Genomic DNA, 18,796 nt, shown 5'->3' on the forward strand with positions numbered 1-18,796 from the left:
GGCTTTCTCTACGTTGAAAATGTTCAGTTTCGCGTTCCGTACAGCCCATGCTCTAGTGGCGCCATCTGGCGGCGTCGACGTGAGATGCCACACCCGCGGGTTCTCCCTGACCCCACTACCCCCTTCTAGTTCACTATACTGATACTTTTTACGTAACATGTAGTCGTACACACAATAACAAGTTCTCATAGTTAAACAAAACATGTTTTCGCCTAATAATAAAGCTAAAACAGCTTTTTACGTGCTGTTATAGTAGAAAATGAATCATTGTGACAGACGGAACGGTACTTGCCAAGCGCGTCTTCAAGGTGTCTTGTCTCTACGAGAACGATGCCAATCCGAATCCACAATATACCGGCATTCTCATGCATACCACAGCGCCGCAGCGCCAGATTTCCCTCTTGGTAATGTAGTGAGAAACTCTATGCAACTTGGTGAACGAAACGCATCCGTTAGAATGCCTGGTTATGCGCAACGCCGGTCCTTTATTAAAGCCGGTCGTGGCTTGGACATACAAACGATATAAAGCCGGTCGTGGTCCAAGCCAAGCCAGTCTAGAATGTGACAACATAGTGGCGCGCATTAGTGGTAGAAGCACGTGAGTTGCGCGTGCCATTACCGCACAGTAGCTGAGCAACTGTCGGCAGTTTAGGAAGAGCTTCCTCTGGCGATTTTAGCGATGGTGCACAGAGAAGTGTGCTTGCGTCTGCTATTAGCTGCGGCTGGTCGTTCTACCGGAGGTGCTGCCGGCATCCAGCAGCGGCTACTCTGGAGCACGCCGCGTCGCCTCGGCAACACGGCGGCGGCTCGATTACTGTTGGAAGATAGGCAGCAACGATGGCGACCTGTATTATGGGCTTTACGGCCTTACTCGACGCAGCCGGAGTCTAAGGAACACATTATCATTAAGGTAAGGGTCCCCTCTGCGTAGCGGTCAACTGTTCTGCACGATACCATTAGGGTTGTTTACACTGGCATTTCTAAATCGCTTTCCTTGTCGCTCTGAAGTGCATGGGAGTGGCTCCACATTCCCAGTCATTTATACGTGTTGCTGCTATTTGCTGGGCGCTGCTGTCACTCCATGCCGCTCTACATGACGTGCGATGAAAGATAGTTCGCGTGATCCCCCAGTCCGAACACTGCCACGCTGAGCTTAGTGTCGCAAGCACGACCTACTGAACTCCAGACCTGCACAGATCTCCCTACTCCAGCACGCCTGGTCTAGTTCGCCCCTTTTGCCGCTAGGAACAGAACGCACGAGCAGAGTGGCGCTACTTATAGCCTGTTCACTGTTGTCTGCTTCTCCGATCTGTTCAACGCTCGTGCGGCCATTTCGGTAGGCACAAAGTGCTTGTATTGATGGTAAATGAATAAATTCACAAATATAAAAAGAACACAAAAATTTGCGAATGCTTTGCGTTTGAACAGGGAAATTAGAGGAGGAGGAGCGTTGCAAGGAAGGTAAACAATGAGCATAGGTGGTAGCTGCAATGCTAGACGGCATAAATTTCCCTTTTCTAGTGCTATGGAACAGTATTTGCGATAACCAAGAGGCGAGCAGTGTGAAGACGAGGACGATTGGAGGCTAGCATGGGCTGTTGCCTCTTGGCCAACTGCGGCGTATTGCCTTGTAAATATACTTGTATATAGCTTTTGGTCTGCGTCTTCCGACGTAACATATCTGGTGGAGGTGGACGTTCCCTGTAACTCGTCACGGAGCTTCTCAGTGGACGGCACATCGGGCCTTCATTCATGGCTCCCGGCGATGACAACTCGACTCAGCCGCCTACGACACCTGCTGCCACTTCGACGACCTACATCACTCTCCCCGCTCTCCGTGATCCTGGCGTATTCTCGGGCAAAGATGGGGAAGACGTTGATGACTAGATCAGCTTGTACGAACACGTCAGCCGCAATAATCGGTGGGACCCTACTATCGTGCTCGCCAACATAGTATTTTACCTTGGTGGCACACGTCGAGTTTGGTTTCGGACGCGCAAGGATGGGCTCACCAGTTGCGATTCGCTTAAGCAAAAGCTCCGAGACTTGTTCGCCAACCCCTACCGTCACCAACTTGCCGCACAGAAGGTGTTATCCGGCCATGTGCAGACATCAATGGAGCCCTACGTCACGTACATTCAGGACGTCTTGGCTCTGTGCGGCAAAGTTGACGCACACATGACTGAGTCCGACAAGGTTTCCCACATCCTCAAAGGCATTGCCGATGATGCCTTCAACTTGCTCGTTTTCAACAATGTGGCGACCGTGGATGCAGTTATAAAAGAGTGCTGCCGCCTGGAACTCGCTAAAAGCCGACGTATCAACCAGCAGCTTGCCCGTTTGCCCAGCACCCCAGCGACATCCTCCTGTGCCAATGTTCCTCATCCCAACAACACTGGTGATGTTACCAGGATTGTCCAGCGTGAGATAGAGGCCTCCTATCCGGCTCCAGCTCCTCCAACGCACCTGCAGTCACGGTTTCCCTAATCCAGGCAGTTGTCCGCCAGGAGTTCGCAAACATGGGTCTTCACACCATCTGCTCAGCACATCGCCCTTATACCCACCCGGCTTCTTCGACTCCGCCCCATCCTGCATCTTATTCCCCACAACATGTCCACGACTGAATGGCGCACTGCTGACGACAAGCCCATTTGTTTACATTGCCATCGAATCGGGCACATTTCTTGACACTGTCACAGTAGCTGGAGTTCCCCGACTCGGTCTACTTATACTGCATACTCTCGCCCCCCAAGTGGCCCTTCTCGTCCCTATGCCGCACGCTCCGATAATGCCGTCACTGATTCTCCTGCACCAAACCGCCCCTATTCTCATTCGCCTTCGCCCCAACGACCACAATCTCACTCTCCCCTGCCCCGCGCTCCTTTTTGCCGACTCCCTTCGGTCGCCCCGCTCCCAGCTGGAAAACTAGACGATGCAGTGCCTCGAGCTGACGCTACATTGCTCCCTACGCCTCCAAATCATCTACTGACATTGCCCACTCATCTGAACCTTCTTGTCGTGCAAGTCGACGGTGTTTCTGTATCTGATCTTATAGACACTTGGGCGCATTTGTCGGTAATGAGTGCTGACCTTCATAACCGCCTAAAGAAAATAATCACACCCGCCACAACGCCTGTTGTCCATGTCGCCGATGGTAGAACAGCCCCCGTAACTAGTATGTGTGCCGCCCTCATCCCCTTCGCCGATCACTCCACTATCCTGTTATTCACAGTCATCGCTCACTGTCCCCACGGCATCATCCTCAGCTTAGACTTCCTCTCTGCGCATTCTGCTCTCATCGATTGCCTCTCCGCACATTCTGCTCTCATCGATTGTTCCGCCAGTACTCTCCGCCTTGACCTGCCTGTTCTGGATCCCCCTGAACCACACCCCAGTCGCCTCAGTTCCGTCGACTTTGTTCACTTGCCACCTTTGGCATTGACTTACATTGACTTCGTGTCATCCCCACCAGTCCCGGACGGTCACTACATCGCGGCTCCTATGCAAGACATCCTCCTTACACACGGGATCACAGTACCTCATACAGTTGTATCTATTACGGTGAATTGCGTCTGCCTGCCAGTGGTCAATTTTGGCTTGACGACACAAGTGCTGCCACGCGGGATGTCTCTAGCCCAGCTTTGCTCATTTGAAGATCACTCAGTAGCATCTATTGCAGTAGACGAAAATTCAGCCAATCCTCCTCTAACATCATAGTTGGCAACTTGTACCATCGCCAACTTACAGAAAATGACTGCGCCCAACGTGCCGTCCGAGCACGCTCGTGAGCAGCTCTACCGCATTGTTTTCCTACCGCGATATTTTTTATTTTAACGATCATCCTTTGGCCCAAACTACAGCTGTTAAACATCGCATTAATACCGGCGATGCCCCTCCTATTCATCGCCGCCCGTATCAAGTGTCACCAGCTGAGGGTCAAGTTATTCACTCAGAAGTTCGCAAAATGCTTGCCAAGAACATTATTGAACCGTCATTTACTCCATGGGCGTTACCTGTTGCACTGGTAAAAAGAAGAAGGATGGCTCATGGCACTTTTGTGTGAATTATCGGCACCTAAACAGGGTTACCAAAAAGGATGTGTATCCCCTACATCAGATTGATGATGCCCTTGACTGCCTCGACGGTGTTCGCTACGTCTCCTCTATTGGACCTTCGCTCCAGCTATTGGCAGATTGCCGTGGACGATCTTGACTGTGAGAAGACTGCTTTTGTAACACCCGACAATCTTTATCAATTCAAAGTGATGCCATTTGGTCCATGTAACGCTCCTGCCACTTTTGAACGCATGATGGGGACTCCCTTCTTCACAATTTCAAATGGTCCACGTGCCTGCGCTACTTGGACGACATTATAGTATTCTCTCCAACGTTCGCTATGCACCTCGACCGCCTCTCAGCAGTCCTGGATGTTTTTCGTTGAGCCGGTCTGCAACTCAACGCATCGAAGTGCCAATTCAGCCGTCGCCAGATTACCGTCCTTGGCCATCTCGTTGACGCAAACGGAGTGCAACAGGACCCAGGCAAGATTTATGCTATTACGCACTTCCCTCTTCCGAAGTGTGTCAAGGATGTGTGCAGCTTCATGGGCCTTTGTTCGTACTTCCGCCGTTTCGTGAACAATTTCGTGGCCAGAGCACGACCACTAACCGAGCTTTTGAAAAAAGACGCCCCTTTCCAGTGGGGCTATAACGAGGCCTCTGCATTCTCGCATCTAATCGACCTTCTCATAACACCTCCCGTTCTGGCCCGTTTCAATCCTTCTGCGCCTACCGAAGTCCGTACTGATGCCAGCGGTCACAGAATTGGCACAGTACTGGCACAATGCCAGCGCGGCAATGACCGTGTTATCACTTACCCCAGCAGGCTCCTCTCACCCTCGAAGCGCAACTGAGCGTGAGTGTCCGGCCCTAGTTTGGGCGGTTGCGAAGTTCTGCCCATGCTTATATGGCCGACCCTTTTCCTTTGGCACAGACTATCACGCGCTTTGCTGGTTATGCTCACTGAAATATCCTACAGGAAGACTTGGTCGCTGTGCCTTACGCCTCCAAGAATATTTGTTTTCTGTCACCTAAAACAAATCTGGCCGATTACACAAGGACGCTGACTGCCTGTCTCGCTGCCCGGTAGACGAGCCTGACGACGCCGACAGTAGTACCGCCGATGGCACTTACTCTGTGTCTGCCTTCGCTAACATCGCTGATGAGCAGTACCCAGACCTATCGCTGCGAGCATTCATCGAGTGGCTGCGCTCTACACCTACCGACGCATCCATTCGCCGATGTGTCCTCCAGGGCGGCAGTCTTTACCGAAGGAACTTCCTCCCTGACGGATCTGATCTTGTCGTGCCAAAACATCTATGACAGACAGTGCTCTTTGAGATGCGTGACACACCCACTGCAGGACATCTTGGGGTAACCCGCATGTACGACCGCGTCCGCCTCCGTTTCTATTGGCCTGGTCTCGCTCGCTCCTCCCGATGCTATGTTCCTGCCTGGGATCCCTTCCAGCATCAGAAAACACCTCAGGTGCTACGTGCCGGTCATCTCCAGCCGATCACCGTCCCTGTGGAACCGTCCTTTTTTGTTGGATTAGACCTCTTCGGTCCCTTTCCCACGTTATCCTCTGGGAACAAATGGGTAGCTGTCGCAACTGATTACACCACCCGATACGCTATCACGCGGGCTCTCCCTACCAATCGCGCCACTGACGATGCGGACTTTCTCTTGCGTGACATTATCTTACTGCATGGCGCCCCGCGACAGCTGCTTACTGACCGTGGTCGTCACTTCCTCTCATAAGTTATCACTGACATTGTGTGTTCCTGCCCCACTTAACACAAGCTCACTACTTCATACCATCCTCAAAAGAGTGGCCTGACAGAGCAGTTAAACCGTACTCTTACCGATATGCTGTCCAAGTACGTTTCCAAGGACCACCACGACTGGGACATTGCCCTTCCTTACGTCACATTTGAGTATAATTCTTCCCGGCACGACACTGCCAGATTTTCTCCTTTTTATCTACTCTACTGTCACGAATTGACCTTGCCCCTTGACACTGCACTTCCTCCTGCTGCGATCTCAACAAGCAAGTATGCACGCGACGCCGTTGCCCTAGCCGACCATGCACGCCAGCTTGCCTATGCTCGACTGACGGCCTCGCAAACCACTCAGCAGCATCAGTACAACGCCCGCCACCATGACGTACAGTTTTCGCCTGGTGCGCTCGTGCTGCTGTGGTCGCCCTCTCGTCACGTTGCATTTTCAGAAAAGCTCCTTTCGCGATACACAGGGGCCTACCGCATGCTGCGCTAGGTGACGCCAGTGACGTACAAAATTGCTCCTGTGAGTTAAACCTCGTCCTTTACTAAGGCATCTAGTTATGTCGGGCACGTCAGTAGGCTCAAGGCCTACTACACTGCTTCCGAGTCCGGCCTTTAGTCGCTCCGAGATGGCGCTTTTGCCGCCAGGGGTACTGCTACGGAACAGTATTTGCGATAACGAAGAGGCAAGCAGTGTGAAGACAATGACAACGATTAGAGGCTAGCACGGGCTTTTGCCTCTGGGTTAAGTGCGGCTTATTGCCTTGTAAATATACTTGTATATAGCTTTTCGTCTGCGTCTTCCTATGTAGCACTAGTAGAAGACAGGAAAAAATGTTTTAGAGGATGCATAGGTTAATCTAGCTTTTTTGAGTTGATCACAGATATCCTAATGTCGTAGATGACATTAGGAATTACTGCAGTATGCCGTAGTGAAATGCAGAGGGTCTGGTAAAAGTATTCACAACTCCTGCGCTCGACATGTGCAATGAATTGGTCGAGTCAGTTTCAAGGAAAGGTGAGCATAGTTTTTTTTAATGTTTGATATCCAGGTCAGTAAAATGCTTGGAAAAGCGATCTCAGTGCTTTAAAACGTGCTGCACTGCAGGCCTTGTGTCACGGAACTCTTTTCAAACTGCAAAGCTAGCTTTCCTGCGTGGTACGGTGGCAGCATAACGGTGGTGCGAAAGAAACGTGTGCAGTGAAGCTGTATACGTAATTCTCTTTTTGAACTGACAACGCATTCACGGAAAACTTTTAAGAGTTAAAATAAGTGGTAATTGTTCTATCATTGAACGTTACGGTGGTTTCTGGTTTCTAAAGAGCGCAGAAGCGAACTTTACAACGTGTACAGTGAAACTGTTGTGTACTTTATGAACTCTATAAACAATGTGACTCGGTGTACAAGATCAGTGCGGTTTGCTACTGCCTGAAAGATGGAATAGGAGCGGCTATTTAACGCTATTTTAGGGAGGAGCGGACTGTACACACCGACATTTTTCAGGTTCGGGCAGTCAACTTTTGGAGCCAAGTCACCGATCAAAGCCTTGTGACATCACTGTCGCAGTGTTCGCATAAATCATAAACTAGGCAAGCAGTTATCACAACACAACAGCCACCGTACTAATTACAAAGCCGCACCAGTCAACTGTAGAGTAGCAGACAAACAGGTTATAAAAGCGACACCAACGGTTGAACGAGAATGGGCGCAAGTGGCTCCCATAGAAGCCGGATATATGTCCAGGTCTGGGATTCCAGTAGGTCGTGGTCACAAGTCGGTGGCACAGCTCGCTACGTGCTTGCGCTCGCATTTCCGAGCACAGATTGGTGTATGCTTGCTTTCCACACTGGGCTTTCAACAGGTCATGATAAAAACAATGTACAGCACGAAGGAAAAGGACTGCGAAAGGCGACACACACTGCGCTGACTTCCAGCAATATTTTATTGCATTTTCACATAATGTGTATATATACAAGAGGGGGCATGCACAGAAAATGAAAAGCAGTCACAAGCGGTGTTCTAACAGCAAGTCATTGCACTAAGAACATAGTCACTAAAAAAAATGCACGTTACTATTTCTATCTGTTGATATACTTGACTTCACTAGGTGTTGGCACAATAGAGGGTAAAGGGAGCACTAATGCACACACAACCCAGTTTTCTCATGAAATCAGCTTGTATAATTTCCTGTGTGAGCAGTGTCTCGCTAAAGCTTCTGTATCTTCAAAAAGGGGTACGGAGCCGACGCGGCCGCAGTCCTGGCAATGGATGCTCAAATGGCCTTGAACAGTGTTATGAATGTCGTTATAGTGCTCTCTTAAATGATCGTTTAAGCACCCGCCTGTCTGTCCAACATATTTACTGCTGCAAAGCAGGGGAATCTGGTAAACTATATTCGTTGCACACATCGCAAAACGTTTTCTGCGCCCGACAGAGCAACAACTCTGACATGATTTAGGCGCGTTTACACGTTTACAGAGCCTTGCGAACTTTTCTGGGGCTGAGAAAACGACTGTACGCTGCACGCCGCCTAATCTTTTTAGCCTATGGGAGACATCATGCACATACGGCACATATGCTACCGTATGTGTGTGCTGTCTCCCATAGGCTAAGAAAGATTGGGCCACATACCGGAAAATTTTGCTGCAGAACGGTGAATTTTATTTCAAGCTATGCGATCCTTGATGTCTAATGGTAGGTCTGTTGTGAGTCTGTCACCTTCATCATCTACATGTTTCACAGCTGCCGCTGAGGTAGATGTGTCAGAGTCGATCGCAGTAGAGACAGCACCGATGAAATCCGAAGACCAACTGACGTGCAAGAAGCAGCATGCTCATTTTATACACTCGTGGTCTACTGCGAGTCCATCGCAGTGGGCTCAGCACCGATTAAATCTGACCAGCAAGCGATGCGTGGGAGGCAGCACCCTCGCTTTACACTCATGATGTGGCGCTGACACCTCTTCGTTGGCTGCACTGTCGCATGCCCAGTGATACCTAGGCATACCTTTAGTCAGCCGGAACCGCCATAGAGCTGCCATGGCGTCGGGGAAGTGTGCTCATCTCGCTCCCCACGGGTCCGGGCTTAATTCCCACCCAGACCCAAATCTACCAAATTTTTTTTTCAAAGCCACTAATTCACTTTGTTTATAGGGACCTCCCCGAGAAATTCGATGTCAATCTGAGCATTTCCTGACGTGTTTTTACTCTTTGCACTGTCAGCCATTTTTACTACCATCGCTCGTTCACGCCAAATTTTCTGCCTTGTGGGACACATAATGCTTTTGCTTTGATAATAGGTCTATTCAATTCAACTAATCTCTGCACTATGAAGTACAGGAACTCAAGAGCTGCGCAGATAATCGTCTTGTATGGGAGCCGCCCCCACCAACTCTCGTTCGAAGATTGCCCGTTGGTGTCGCTTTTATGACCTGTTCTTCTGCTACGCTACGCTTTGCTGGGGCAACGCAATGAGAATGGCAGCTGTTCTGTTGTGACGGACTGCTTGCTTGGTTGGTGATTTTTGTGAACACACTGGCAGTGATAATGGTAAGCTTCCCATAAGGATCTGAGTATGTCGGCTGTATGCGCTCCAACCCAATTTAATTCTTCTGTAAATTTCCTTCACATGATCAGGGTCCCCTGTGAGTAATTGTCCTAGGTAAACATCACCTTGGTCAGATGCTCTGCAGCTGCTGGGGACTGAGGGTCATAGGTTAATTGTAGCAGTCATGAGGGAGGTAGTGACTGAATGCTGCACCAGGGAAGCCAATTTCTGTTCTGGTGAGGGAGTGACTTTGTTGAAGCTTACTGGGCCTTCCTAATTTGATTAGTATAGCCCCACTGGTTCTCGGCATTTTAGCCGATGTCAGGCGCCACTCCAAGCCTGGAAACAAAAGGAAGTTGTACAAGCAATGCATTCTACCGGTGCTAATATATGGGGCAGAAACTTGGAGGCTGACAAAGAAGCACGAAAACAAGTTAAAACCGCACAAAGAGCGCTGGAACAAAGAATGATAGGCGTAACATTAAGGGACAGGAAGAGAGTGGTGTGGATAAGAGAGTAAAGAGGCATAGCCGATATTCTAATCGACATTAAGAGAAAGTAATGGAGCTGCGCATGTCATGTAATGTGTAGGTTATGTAACTGGTGGACCTTTATGGTTACAGAATGGGTGCCAAGAGAAGAGAAAGGCTGTCAAGGATGGCAAAAGATTAGGTGGGGTGATGAAATTAAGAAATTCGCAGGTGCAAGTTGGAATCCATTGGCATAGCACAGAGGTAATTTGAGATTGGAGGGAGAGGCCTTCGTCCTGCAGCAGACTTAAAATAGGTTGATGATGATGATGACTGGAAGCGATGTCACATGGCTATGATCGGTCACTTGGCTCCCAAAGTTGACTGCCTGAACCTGAAATATGTTGGTGTGTAGTCCACTGCTCTCTAAAACGGCATTAAAAAAAACCATTCGTATTACCCTTTTGCAAGCAGTAACAAACTGCACAGTTCTTGTGCATAATGTTGCTGCATTTATAGACTTTGTAAAGTTCACTGCAGTTTCCTTATCCAGTTGGTAAAGTTCATTTCTCCACATTTTAGAACTGGAAACCACCCCTAATTTCAAGGAGGGAACATTGACCACTTATTTCAACTCTTAAAAGGGAATTAAAGAGGAAGGAAACTCCAAGCAAAATTTATTTTGGTTTAACACAAGGTTTAATACTGACATGAAATCGCCCTATATGCATATTTGTACATGAAGTACTTGTAAGAGGTCTTGCATAAGCATAATGTCAAAAACTACGTTAACATATTTGGAGAAGTTAGTGCTGGCATCAAGGCGTTCCCAGTTCTTATTCTCAAATTTAGCCTCAGAACAATTTCAATGTGCTGAGGTATTCCGGAGTGACATCTGGTGGTCTGTGCAGCCCAAATAAAATAAAAATATAACCCCTGCAAGTTACCGTAATACATATGCATTCTACTCCATTTACATCTTCCATTGAAACAGCCTCAATGCAGTTTTTAATTAAGATGACCAACCCTCCTCCTGTAATGGTCCTGTCCTTATGAAAAGCAGTATAGGATGGGGGAAGACATCATCGTTGGGCAGTTGAGCGTGCAACCAAGTCTCGGTAATAACAGTGATGTGCGGATCGTGTTGTAGCGGGAGTACTACAAATGCTTGTTTTATTCACAATACCGTGGGTACTAATATTGAGTAGTCTTAATTGCTTGTTATAAGCTGTAATGAGAAGATAATTGGCACGGACTGGTGGAGAAATGTATAACGGGTGTCCCAGCTACTATGCACAGCTTAAAAAGAAGAGACAATCCTATGCGAATAGGACCAAGTGCATGTTGTTTAGAATCTTGTTGAGAAACCGGTATCAAATTTTAGTGCAGTTATTTAATTAAAAGTAATCAGAGTTTTTATTTGTTGTTCTAATTGTCAAAATGTCAATTAGTGGTTGTTGAGAATTGTAAGACACATAAATGTGAGGTGCTTCCAGCAAGGTACACGTCACATGTTTACCTTTTCCGGCAAATGAAGAAAGCCAGCAGAATATGAAAAATGCCATGTGACAGTGCATGCACACAGAACAGCAGCGGTATCAGACTCTGTGGGGAAGCAAACTGTTCATCTCAGGTTCACCATTCAGAGCAACACATTTCCTTCATCATTACATGCAATAATTGCCGGAAGTTGTTCGCGTGCTGTTATTGCTGCCACTTGGCCCAGTAGCAGCTTTCCTTGCCGCTGAGTCTGTTATGAATGTGAATTAAATAGCAAAGACAATTATATTCATGTTCGAAATTCGAAATATTTGCTGCCTTTATTAAACAAAAATGAACTCTTCTTTTTACTGCTTTCGCTAGACCCTGTACAGTGCCAGTTACAAAATTTACAGATATATCTCAATTGCTGTGGAATGTTTTTGAAGGCTCTTTATGATGATTAAAAAGGAATGAAAATGCAGCATTGAGTCCAAAGTTTTTTATACATTATTAGACTTAGCTTGCCAACAAATGCCCTGCCCCCGCTGTGCTATCTTTCTTTCCTCCTCCAGTCTCCTTATTCCCGTATTAAACCCCCTCCATTGCAGAGGAAAAACCCAATTTTTCATGAAGAAAATCCTTCAAATATGTCAACATCATAAAGAGCCACAAAAGGCAAGATTCTGTACCCCATAAGTGTAGGTGATGAATACTGTTTGTCACCTTACAAGACAAAACAGATTGGATGTCTAATGACTAGCATCTGCACACCCACCATCACTCTTACTTCTCTTCTTGGCATCCTTTTTCGTTGCTGGTGTATACAAGCTTTTTACATTACTTTGTATTTGGTTTAGTTTCGGTTTTCTTGTGAGCACCTTCTTGTGAAGATATGTTGCTGGTCGGCATAGATTTCAGTTTTTTGTCAGAGCATTTCATGTAGAATATTGTTGTTAACCATAATTGTCTTATGATACATGTTGCTTTCCATGTCTTATATTACAGTATTTTGGTATTTAATACCAATTGATAGACTTATCTTGCACTCATATAACAATGTTGGTATAGCAGTGTATAACAAAGAGGCCTGAGGAGAAGCTAAGGAGTGATCGCAGTGAGGAAGTGATGAAATAAAATATGATAAGTGTAACATTAAAGTGACCGTGAAATGATCTTGGTGATATTGTACAAACGTGCTGAGTCATCAGGATAGGTCCTTTTGACCATTAAGTGATGCAGTTAAGTGCTCCACGTAAAGCATGTAATTTATTATACGGTTTTAAAAATGTGCATCGCTTCTGATCGCAATGGCACCACTCCCCTGACTTTTCAGCTGCCCCATCCAAATTGACATCTCTTGGGCAGGCTATCCGATTGGCTATCCAGGTTGTGTCGTCAATAATTTTTTCAACTTTATGGTGAACAAATGTTCATAATAGTTGGAATGTTGGTTCATTTGTTTCAATAAATAAAAGAAACAATACACAATGACAATTTATCACTACGCTCAAGTACATCTGGCACACAGCAAGTGTTGTCTGCTTGTGCTACAACATTCTCTTGTGTTGACAAGAGCCGCGCAGTCATTGTTTGTCTCGAGCTTTCTTTTTGCGAGCACCATGGATTACCTTTGTTATGCATGTCAAGCTGCGACATTATGTCCCTCTGCAAGGCAACATCTGAGCAGAGTGGCTGCAGCGCATCAGGCTGTCAGTGTCCGTTTAGCACCAGCATCTACGCGTTTGCAGCCATCACTTCACACCAGAATATTACTACCACAACAGAGTTTTAGCACATCCAGAATAAGGGTAAACAAGGGGGAACAGAAGCGCAAACAGACTGTGCATTCTACCGAATGAACAGAGGCACGAACCTGAACAGCCTGCATGGGGGTTGAACTCCATGCCACTTGGTGGCATAGAGCTCAACCAGACAAACACAGAGCTAATATGGCAATGACCATGTGTGTTCTACTTTGCTGGTTGTGTAAGTTTTGTGGTGGGATCATAATCGTGAACACATCTTTTTAAATGTTTAAAGTGTTTTACACTTAGTTACAGCAATAGTAGCTCTGTGTTTGGCTGGTTAAGCTCTGTACCACCAGGTGGCTGCACTGTGCAGGCTGCTCAAGTTTATTTTAAAACCCCTTCATCTCAGCAGTGGTAGTATGGAGGGTCTTTAGTTTACACTTGCGCCCATCTGTCAAAACGCGCAGCTCGCCTGCAGTTACCAGAATACCAGACACACTTGGCGCTGTGGCAGAACACTCGCAACACACGCTGCTTGGAGAGCTGTCATAGAGGATCGACAGCCAAGCGGAAAGTGGAGAAGTTAGAGAGGCTTCGCGTGCTGGCTGCAAGACAACCTGAACTAGATGTCACAATGTCACATCATGACATAGAGCCAGTGAAGGCAGAGCTTAGCCCCGAACACTCTGAAAACGAGTTGAGGAGAAAAAGCATGGATAGGGAGGACAGTAACTTGTAATCGGCCATAGCACTCTTCATACAAGATGCTTCACTTAAATTGTGGCTCTGTACTGTAGCTGTACTGTGCATCTACAAAATTTCTTTACAATTTAAGGGGCCCTTTAAGGGACAGGAAGAAAGCAGTGTAGAAAAAACAGGGTTAGCCGATATTCTTGTTGACATTGACAGGAAGGAATAGAGCTGGGCAGGCCATGTCATGTGTAAGAAAGAGAACCAGTGAGTTGTATAATGGGTGTCAAGAGAAAGGAAGCGCAGTTGAGGACAGCTGAGAGTAAGTGCTGTGATGAAGTTAGGAAGTTTTCAGGTATAAGGTGAAAACATCTAGCGCAAGAGAGGGCTAAGTGGATATCTCCAGGAGAGGCTGTCATTCTGCAGTGGACAGAAAAATAGGCTGATGTTGAACCCAAACCAACTTACCTGATTTTAAGCACTTGTTCAATTATAGAACTGTGCCCTTACAAACATTGCTGTCTGTCAGTCATACCATTGGCAGCATCTTTTGCGGAAATGATTGTGTAGTGAGACCTGCGGGGAGCTCAGTCTGAAATGTATAACTTTTTTATGTGCATAATACCGTGAAATAGCTGTGTGGGAGAAGTATTGCCTAACTTTCCCTGTACCTTGCCCATTCGGCATCGTTAGCCTGATAACGACGGTTTGAAATGCCACTTTCGAGACCTTCCGCGCTTCTCACGGGCACACTGTGCTATTGGACGTGAAGGAGGAGAACTGTATTCTTGTTTTCTAAGCAGTTCGCTTTATCCCCATGAGGCGTTAATTTTTAATGCACTCCAAAGTTTCGCGATCGTCAAAGTAGAAAGAAAAAAATGGCCCCCGCCAAGAATGGCGAGCGCTTCAAAAGGTTGCAGACCACTGTGTCTGCAGCTGATTTTATCGATGGATCGAGCAGAAGTGAGTCTTAGGATGCTGCCTTTTCGTTGTATATCAGCAGCCACAGCCTGGCACGCCAAACTGTAGTCATCATCATCAGCAGCAGCCTGGTTACGCCCACTGCAGGGCAAAGGCCTCTCCCATACTTCTCCAACTACCCCGGTCATGTACTAATTGTGGCCATGTCGTCCCTGCAAACTTCTTAATCTCATCCGCCTACCTAACTTTCTGCCGCCCCCTGCAACGCCTCCCTTCCCTTGGAATCCAGTCCGTAACCCTTAATTACCATCAGTTACCTCCTCATTACATGTCCTGCCCATGCCCATTTCTTTTTGTTGATTTCAACTGAGATGTAAGAGGGGGGGGGACTGTAATGTTTGCATTTCAATTTTTGTAGTGGAATACCTATGCAGTGAAAAATTGATTTTTTTTTCAGATATAGTACCTATTAGACTGCAATACATTTTGTATACCTCATAATTTTTGCTATATATACATATTAGATACAAGCATGTTTTTACAACAGAACTTTTTGTTGGGCTAGTTTGTAATATCTGTACAAACTTTGTTTATCCCACAATGTTGATTCTGGCAATTTATATCTTTTTTATGACATGCAGCTTATTAATAAGGCTTTTATGCGGGAAAAGTGCATTTATTCTGCTTTTTGCTGATGTAATACACAAAATATTGAGTGCAGTAGTTCCTCCTGAAAAAAAAATCTGGCGTAACCTACAAGAAGCATCTGTCTTCCCCATGGCAGGGCAAGAGTTAAGATAGCCTGAGTAGACTCGAGAAATAATACAGTGGCTGTTCTTATGTCTGGTCTGGGAGAAGAAATAGTAACACTACCATATTTTACACATGTAAGTCATATACACTCGGGCTAAGCTTACAGCTTGTGCAGTTAACAACAAAAGTTTACAAACTATGGGGTCTGTGAAAGAAAAAGCTATCTCCGCAGTCTGTGAACACAGCCTGGTGCGATGAAATAGAATTGGGTTGGGTTCAGAATCAGTCCAGAAAGAAGTTGCATGGGACACTGGAGTACAAACACACAGTAGAATGCTCTAATCACTCAATAAATAACATTTAACATGCGTTGACATGAAAACATTAACAATGGAACAGTTACACTCGGGAAGTGTCACGCTGGTGAAGCTCCTTCTGTGGCAACTGAGCTCACCTACATTGTGGACGAAGAGGACAAGGACTGCAATTGTACAGACGGTCCCAAGGACAGCAGTTGAGCTGAAAGGCGAGCCAGGGAGAGCTCGGGTGGCTGTACACTATGGTTGAAGAACTAGCACTTCCACATGCTTGGCTTTTGGGCCAGGTGTCCAATGGGACAGGTTGTACCCATCCAGTCAACCCTGTCAGCTTTCCTGGATGCCCACTTGGCAATAAACCAGCTACTGCCATGCCAGCCCTTTTGGGACAGGTGTCCAGCGAAAGGGAAAGCTGAGTTGGGTCACCAACCTGTGTCACCATGCCAGCTGCTAGTACCAGTTGACCTGGTGGGAGCACTTTTCTGGTGCAGGCCAATGGTGGCATTGGTTTCTCTGGAAAGGACGTCCAGTGAGGAAATGCTGGCTGTTGAGCTCTGAGCATTGAGCACTGCTTGTGCTATGTCATAAGACACCATTCACTGTTGATTTTCCTCTTCGCCACCATACTGCACACTGTCTTGTTTGTCCTTTTCTTCCTACGTATCAACATACTGCTACACCTTGTATTAGAATTTCCAGTGGATGTGAAAGCCTTACTGTGACAGGGTTTTATTGGTTATGGTTGCAGACTGCTTTAAAATTTAACGTTTGCGCAGATTCTCTAGTCCACAAATTTGTACAGCTGAATGTACATACCCGTAGTGATGAAAACAAGTTGTTCTGGTGCAATGACTGAAGTTGCACAACAAGAATACAAGTATTGTTGTGTAAACAAAATGATGGAAGTGATAAATTTCCGTGGTTTTTTTGCTTTCTGTGGTTTTTCCTTCCAGAATGATGAACGTAGAAGCGGGCCAAGTGAAATGCACGAGTTCCGGGCAGAGACGCGCATGTTGCTGGACATTGTGGCCAGGTCGCTGTACTCAGAAAAAGAGGTGTTTGTGCGTGAGCTGGTATCGAATGCAAGTGATGCCCTTGAGAAGCTTCGCTATGTGCGACTCACAGAACCTGAGTCTGTATCAGCAGACTCCGCTGAAGCTCCCCTGGAAATCCACATTGCCACCAACAAGGTGGCCAAAACGTTCACCATCCAGGACACGGGCATTGGCATGACACGAGAGGAAGTATGTGCTTATTTAAATATTTATTTTTCTTTTTCTTTGTTATCCTCAAGGCCCATGCACATCATAGAGGGGAGGGGTGAAATGGGAAGCATAACAATGAAATTTGCCCAATAAAGTAAACAATGTATTCGGGCGCAAGATGCTTTGCTGGGTTAGTTGGTGTGTAGGCATGGTGCAGAGTGCAACTGTTGGTGCTCTGTTCTTTTGTTCTTCTTTTCACTTTCCATCATGTCTACTAGCCGAGCAAAGCATCTTGCTCGAAAACAATTCTTCTTCATTTGGTGAAGTATATGGAAACAATCCTGTCTCCTAGTAGTGCGGTCCTTTCACCCTTATTTTTCCAGATTTCTAGCGCTACATATTTCATCTTTACATTTCCAGTCTACACACACCAGTTTTGTCTACCTGCTCCTTCTGTGTGCGGCCTTTGCCATTGCACCGGCGGGCTGGATAATGTAAATAATGCTGCTGCCACAGGGTGCCGTAATGAGCCAGCAAGACAGTTAGACAACCACAATTGGCCTTTGTAAGTGATGTAGCTCCGGGTGCCCAATTGCCGATCTCAATTCTAGTGAATGCCACATGCGCTTGAACTGGGAGTAGTGCTGTGAAGAAACAAAAAACAAATGGAATAAATATTGAGTTTGTTAAAATTTAATGGAAACCAAAACGAAAACCATGTTTGTAACAGCCTACTGTCAGAACCAGCCTAGCCAGTGTCGGCGTGATTGTCATCACAAGGTGGTGACCACAGGTGGTGACTAAGTATTCTTACATTATGATGACAAAACGAGTTCTCGCATAGCATAACAACAAAACGATGGCGACACTCTAGGGACGTATTCTGTAATGATCACTTTCACCGACAGTGTCGCCTTGGCAGCGGCTTTGTCGTCAGATGCGTGCTGATTGGCTGTTTCAGCAAGACCGGAAAATGAATAGTGCCATCTAGTAGTTCCAGTCTATGTCAATTTTACGTCACGGTGTTGTTGGGTGCTCCCGACATATATTGAATAAACACCTCTTCTCTCAGTCTGTTGGTGGTGAACTGCAGTAGAGAGGAGAGATGGTAGTTTATAGTATTTCTTGATGGTGGTTTGAATGTGGTTTTGTGCAGGGCTATTTGTTGACTGTTTATCGGCTAGTGCATTGTGTTGCCTTGTGTAAGGGACAACATTCGGTGACAGTGTCTTAGAGCAGCTGACAGCGGCACCATGAACAATGCATTGCTCACGTGATTCTTCTACTCGAAGATGATGTCGCTATGGCTGTGCACGATGGCTGACACGCAGATGCAGACAGTGTGTGTCACTTTATAATACCACCAGAAATGTACTTTGCAACCATGTGAGTTCTAGCACAGTTTAATGATTCAAATAAATCTTTTCACACTTTCTTTTCAATTTATTTTACCTGAAAAGGCCATAGTCAACCCTAGTCAGTGTGCAGAAGCTGTACTGCGGCTGATATGCTCGAAAACAACACACCCGAACTGCTCTGCACTCTCACGGAGCGCTCTATCTTGTGTTTTGAAGCATCCGAAAGCATTTGTTGACAGTGCAGGATGATGTCATGGGTAATCAGTCGCTGAATGATTGAATCATGCCTATTGCCGAAAGTGATTGTCACAGAATAAGACCCCTGCTTTCAGTCTCATTAGGAAGTACATTCAAACAAGTCAAGTTTTTTTACATCTTAAGCTAGCATCAAGGGTCAAGTCGCATGATTTTGACATTCTGGAGGATTACATGTGTTGCAGGTTGAACTAGCGAAGTAGTGCAAG

General features: G+C 46.5%; 1 protein-coding gene across 2 annotated transcripts in view; it reads left to right on the plus strand.

The window, feature by feature from the left end:
• The first annotated feature begins 533 nt into the window (after positions 1-533).
• Positions 534-18,796, plus strand: part of Trap1 (TNF receptor associated protein 1) — a 137,447-nt gene continuing 119,184 nt past the window's right edge. The window contains exons 1-2 of one of the 2 annotated variants that reach the window (XM_075698249.1): positions 534-910; positions 16,723-17,013. In XM_075698249.1, the coding sequence (XP_075554364.1) occupies positions 680-910; positions 16,723-17,013 (522 nt within the window). In that variant the 5' untranslated portion in view covers positions 534-679. The remainder of the gene's footprint in view (positions 911-16,722; positions 17,014-18,796) is intronic. The other variant, XM_075698248.1, reaches the window with a different exon arrangement.

The sequence above is a fragment of the Dermacentor variabilis genome, chromosome 7 (genome assembly GCF_050947875.1).
Source record: "Dermacentor variabilis isolate Ectoservices chromosome 7, ASM5094787v1, whole genome shotgun sequence".
NCBI classification, from domain to species: domain Eukaryota; kingdom Metazoa; phylum Arthropoda; class Arachnida; order Ixodida; family Ixodidae; genus Dermacentor; species Dermacentor variabilis.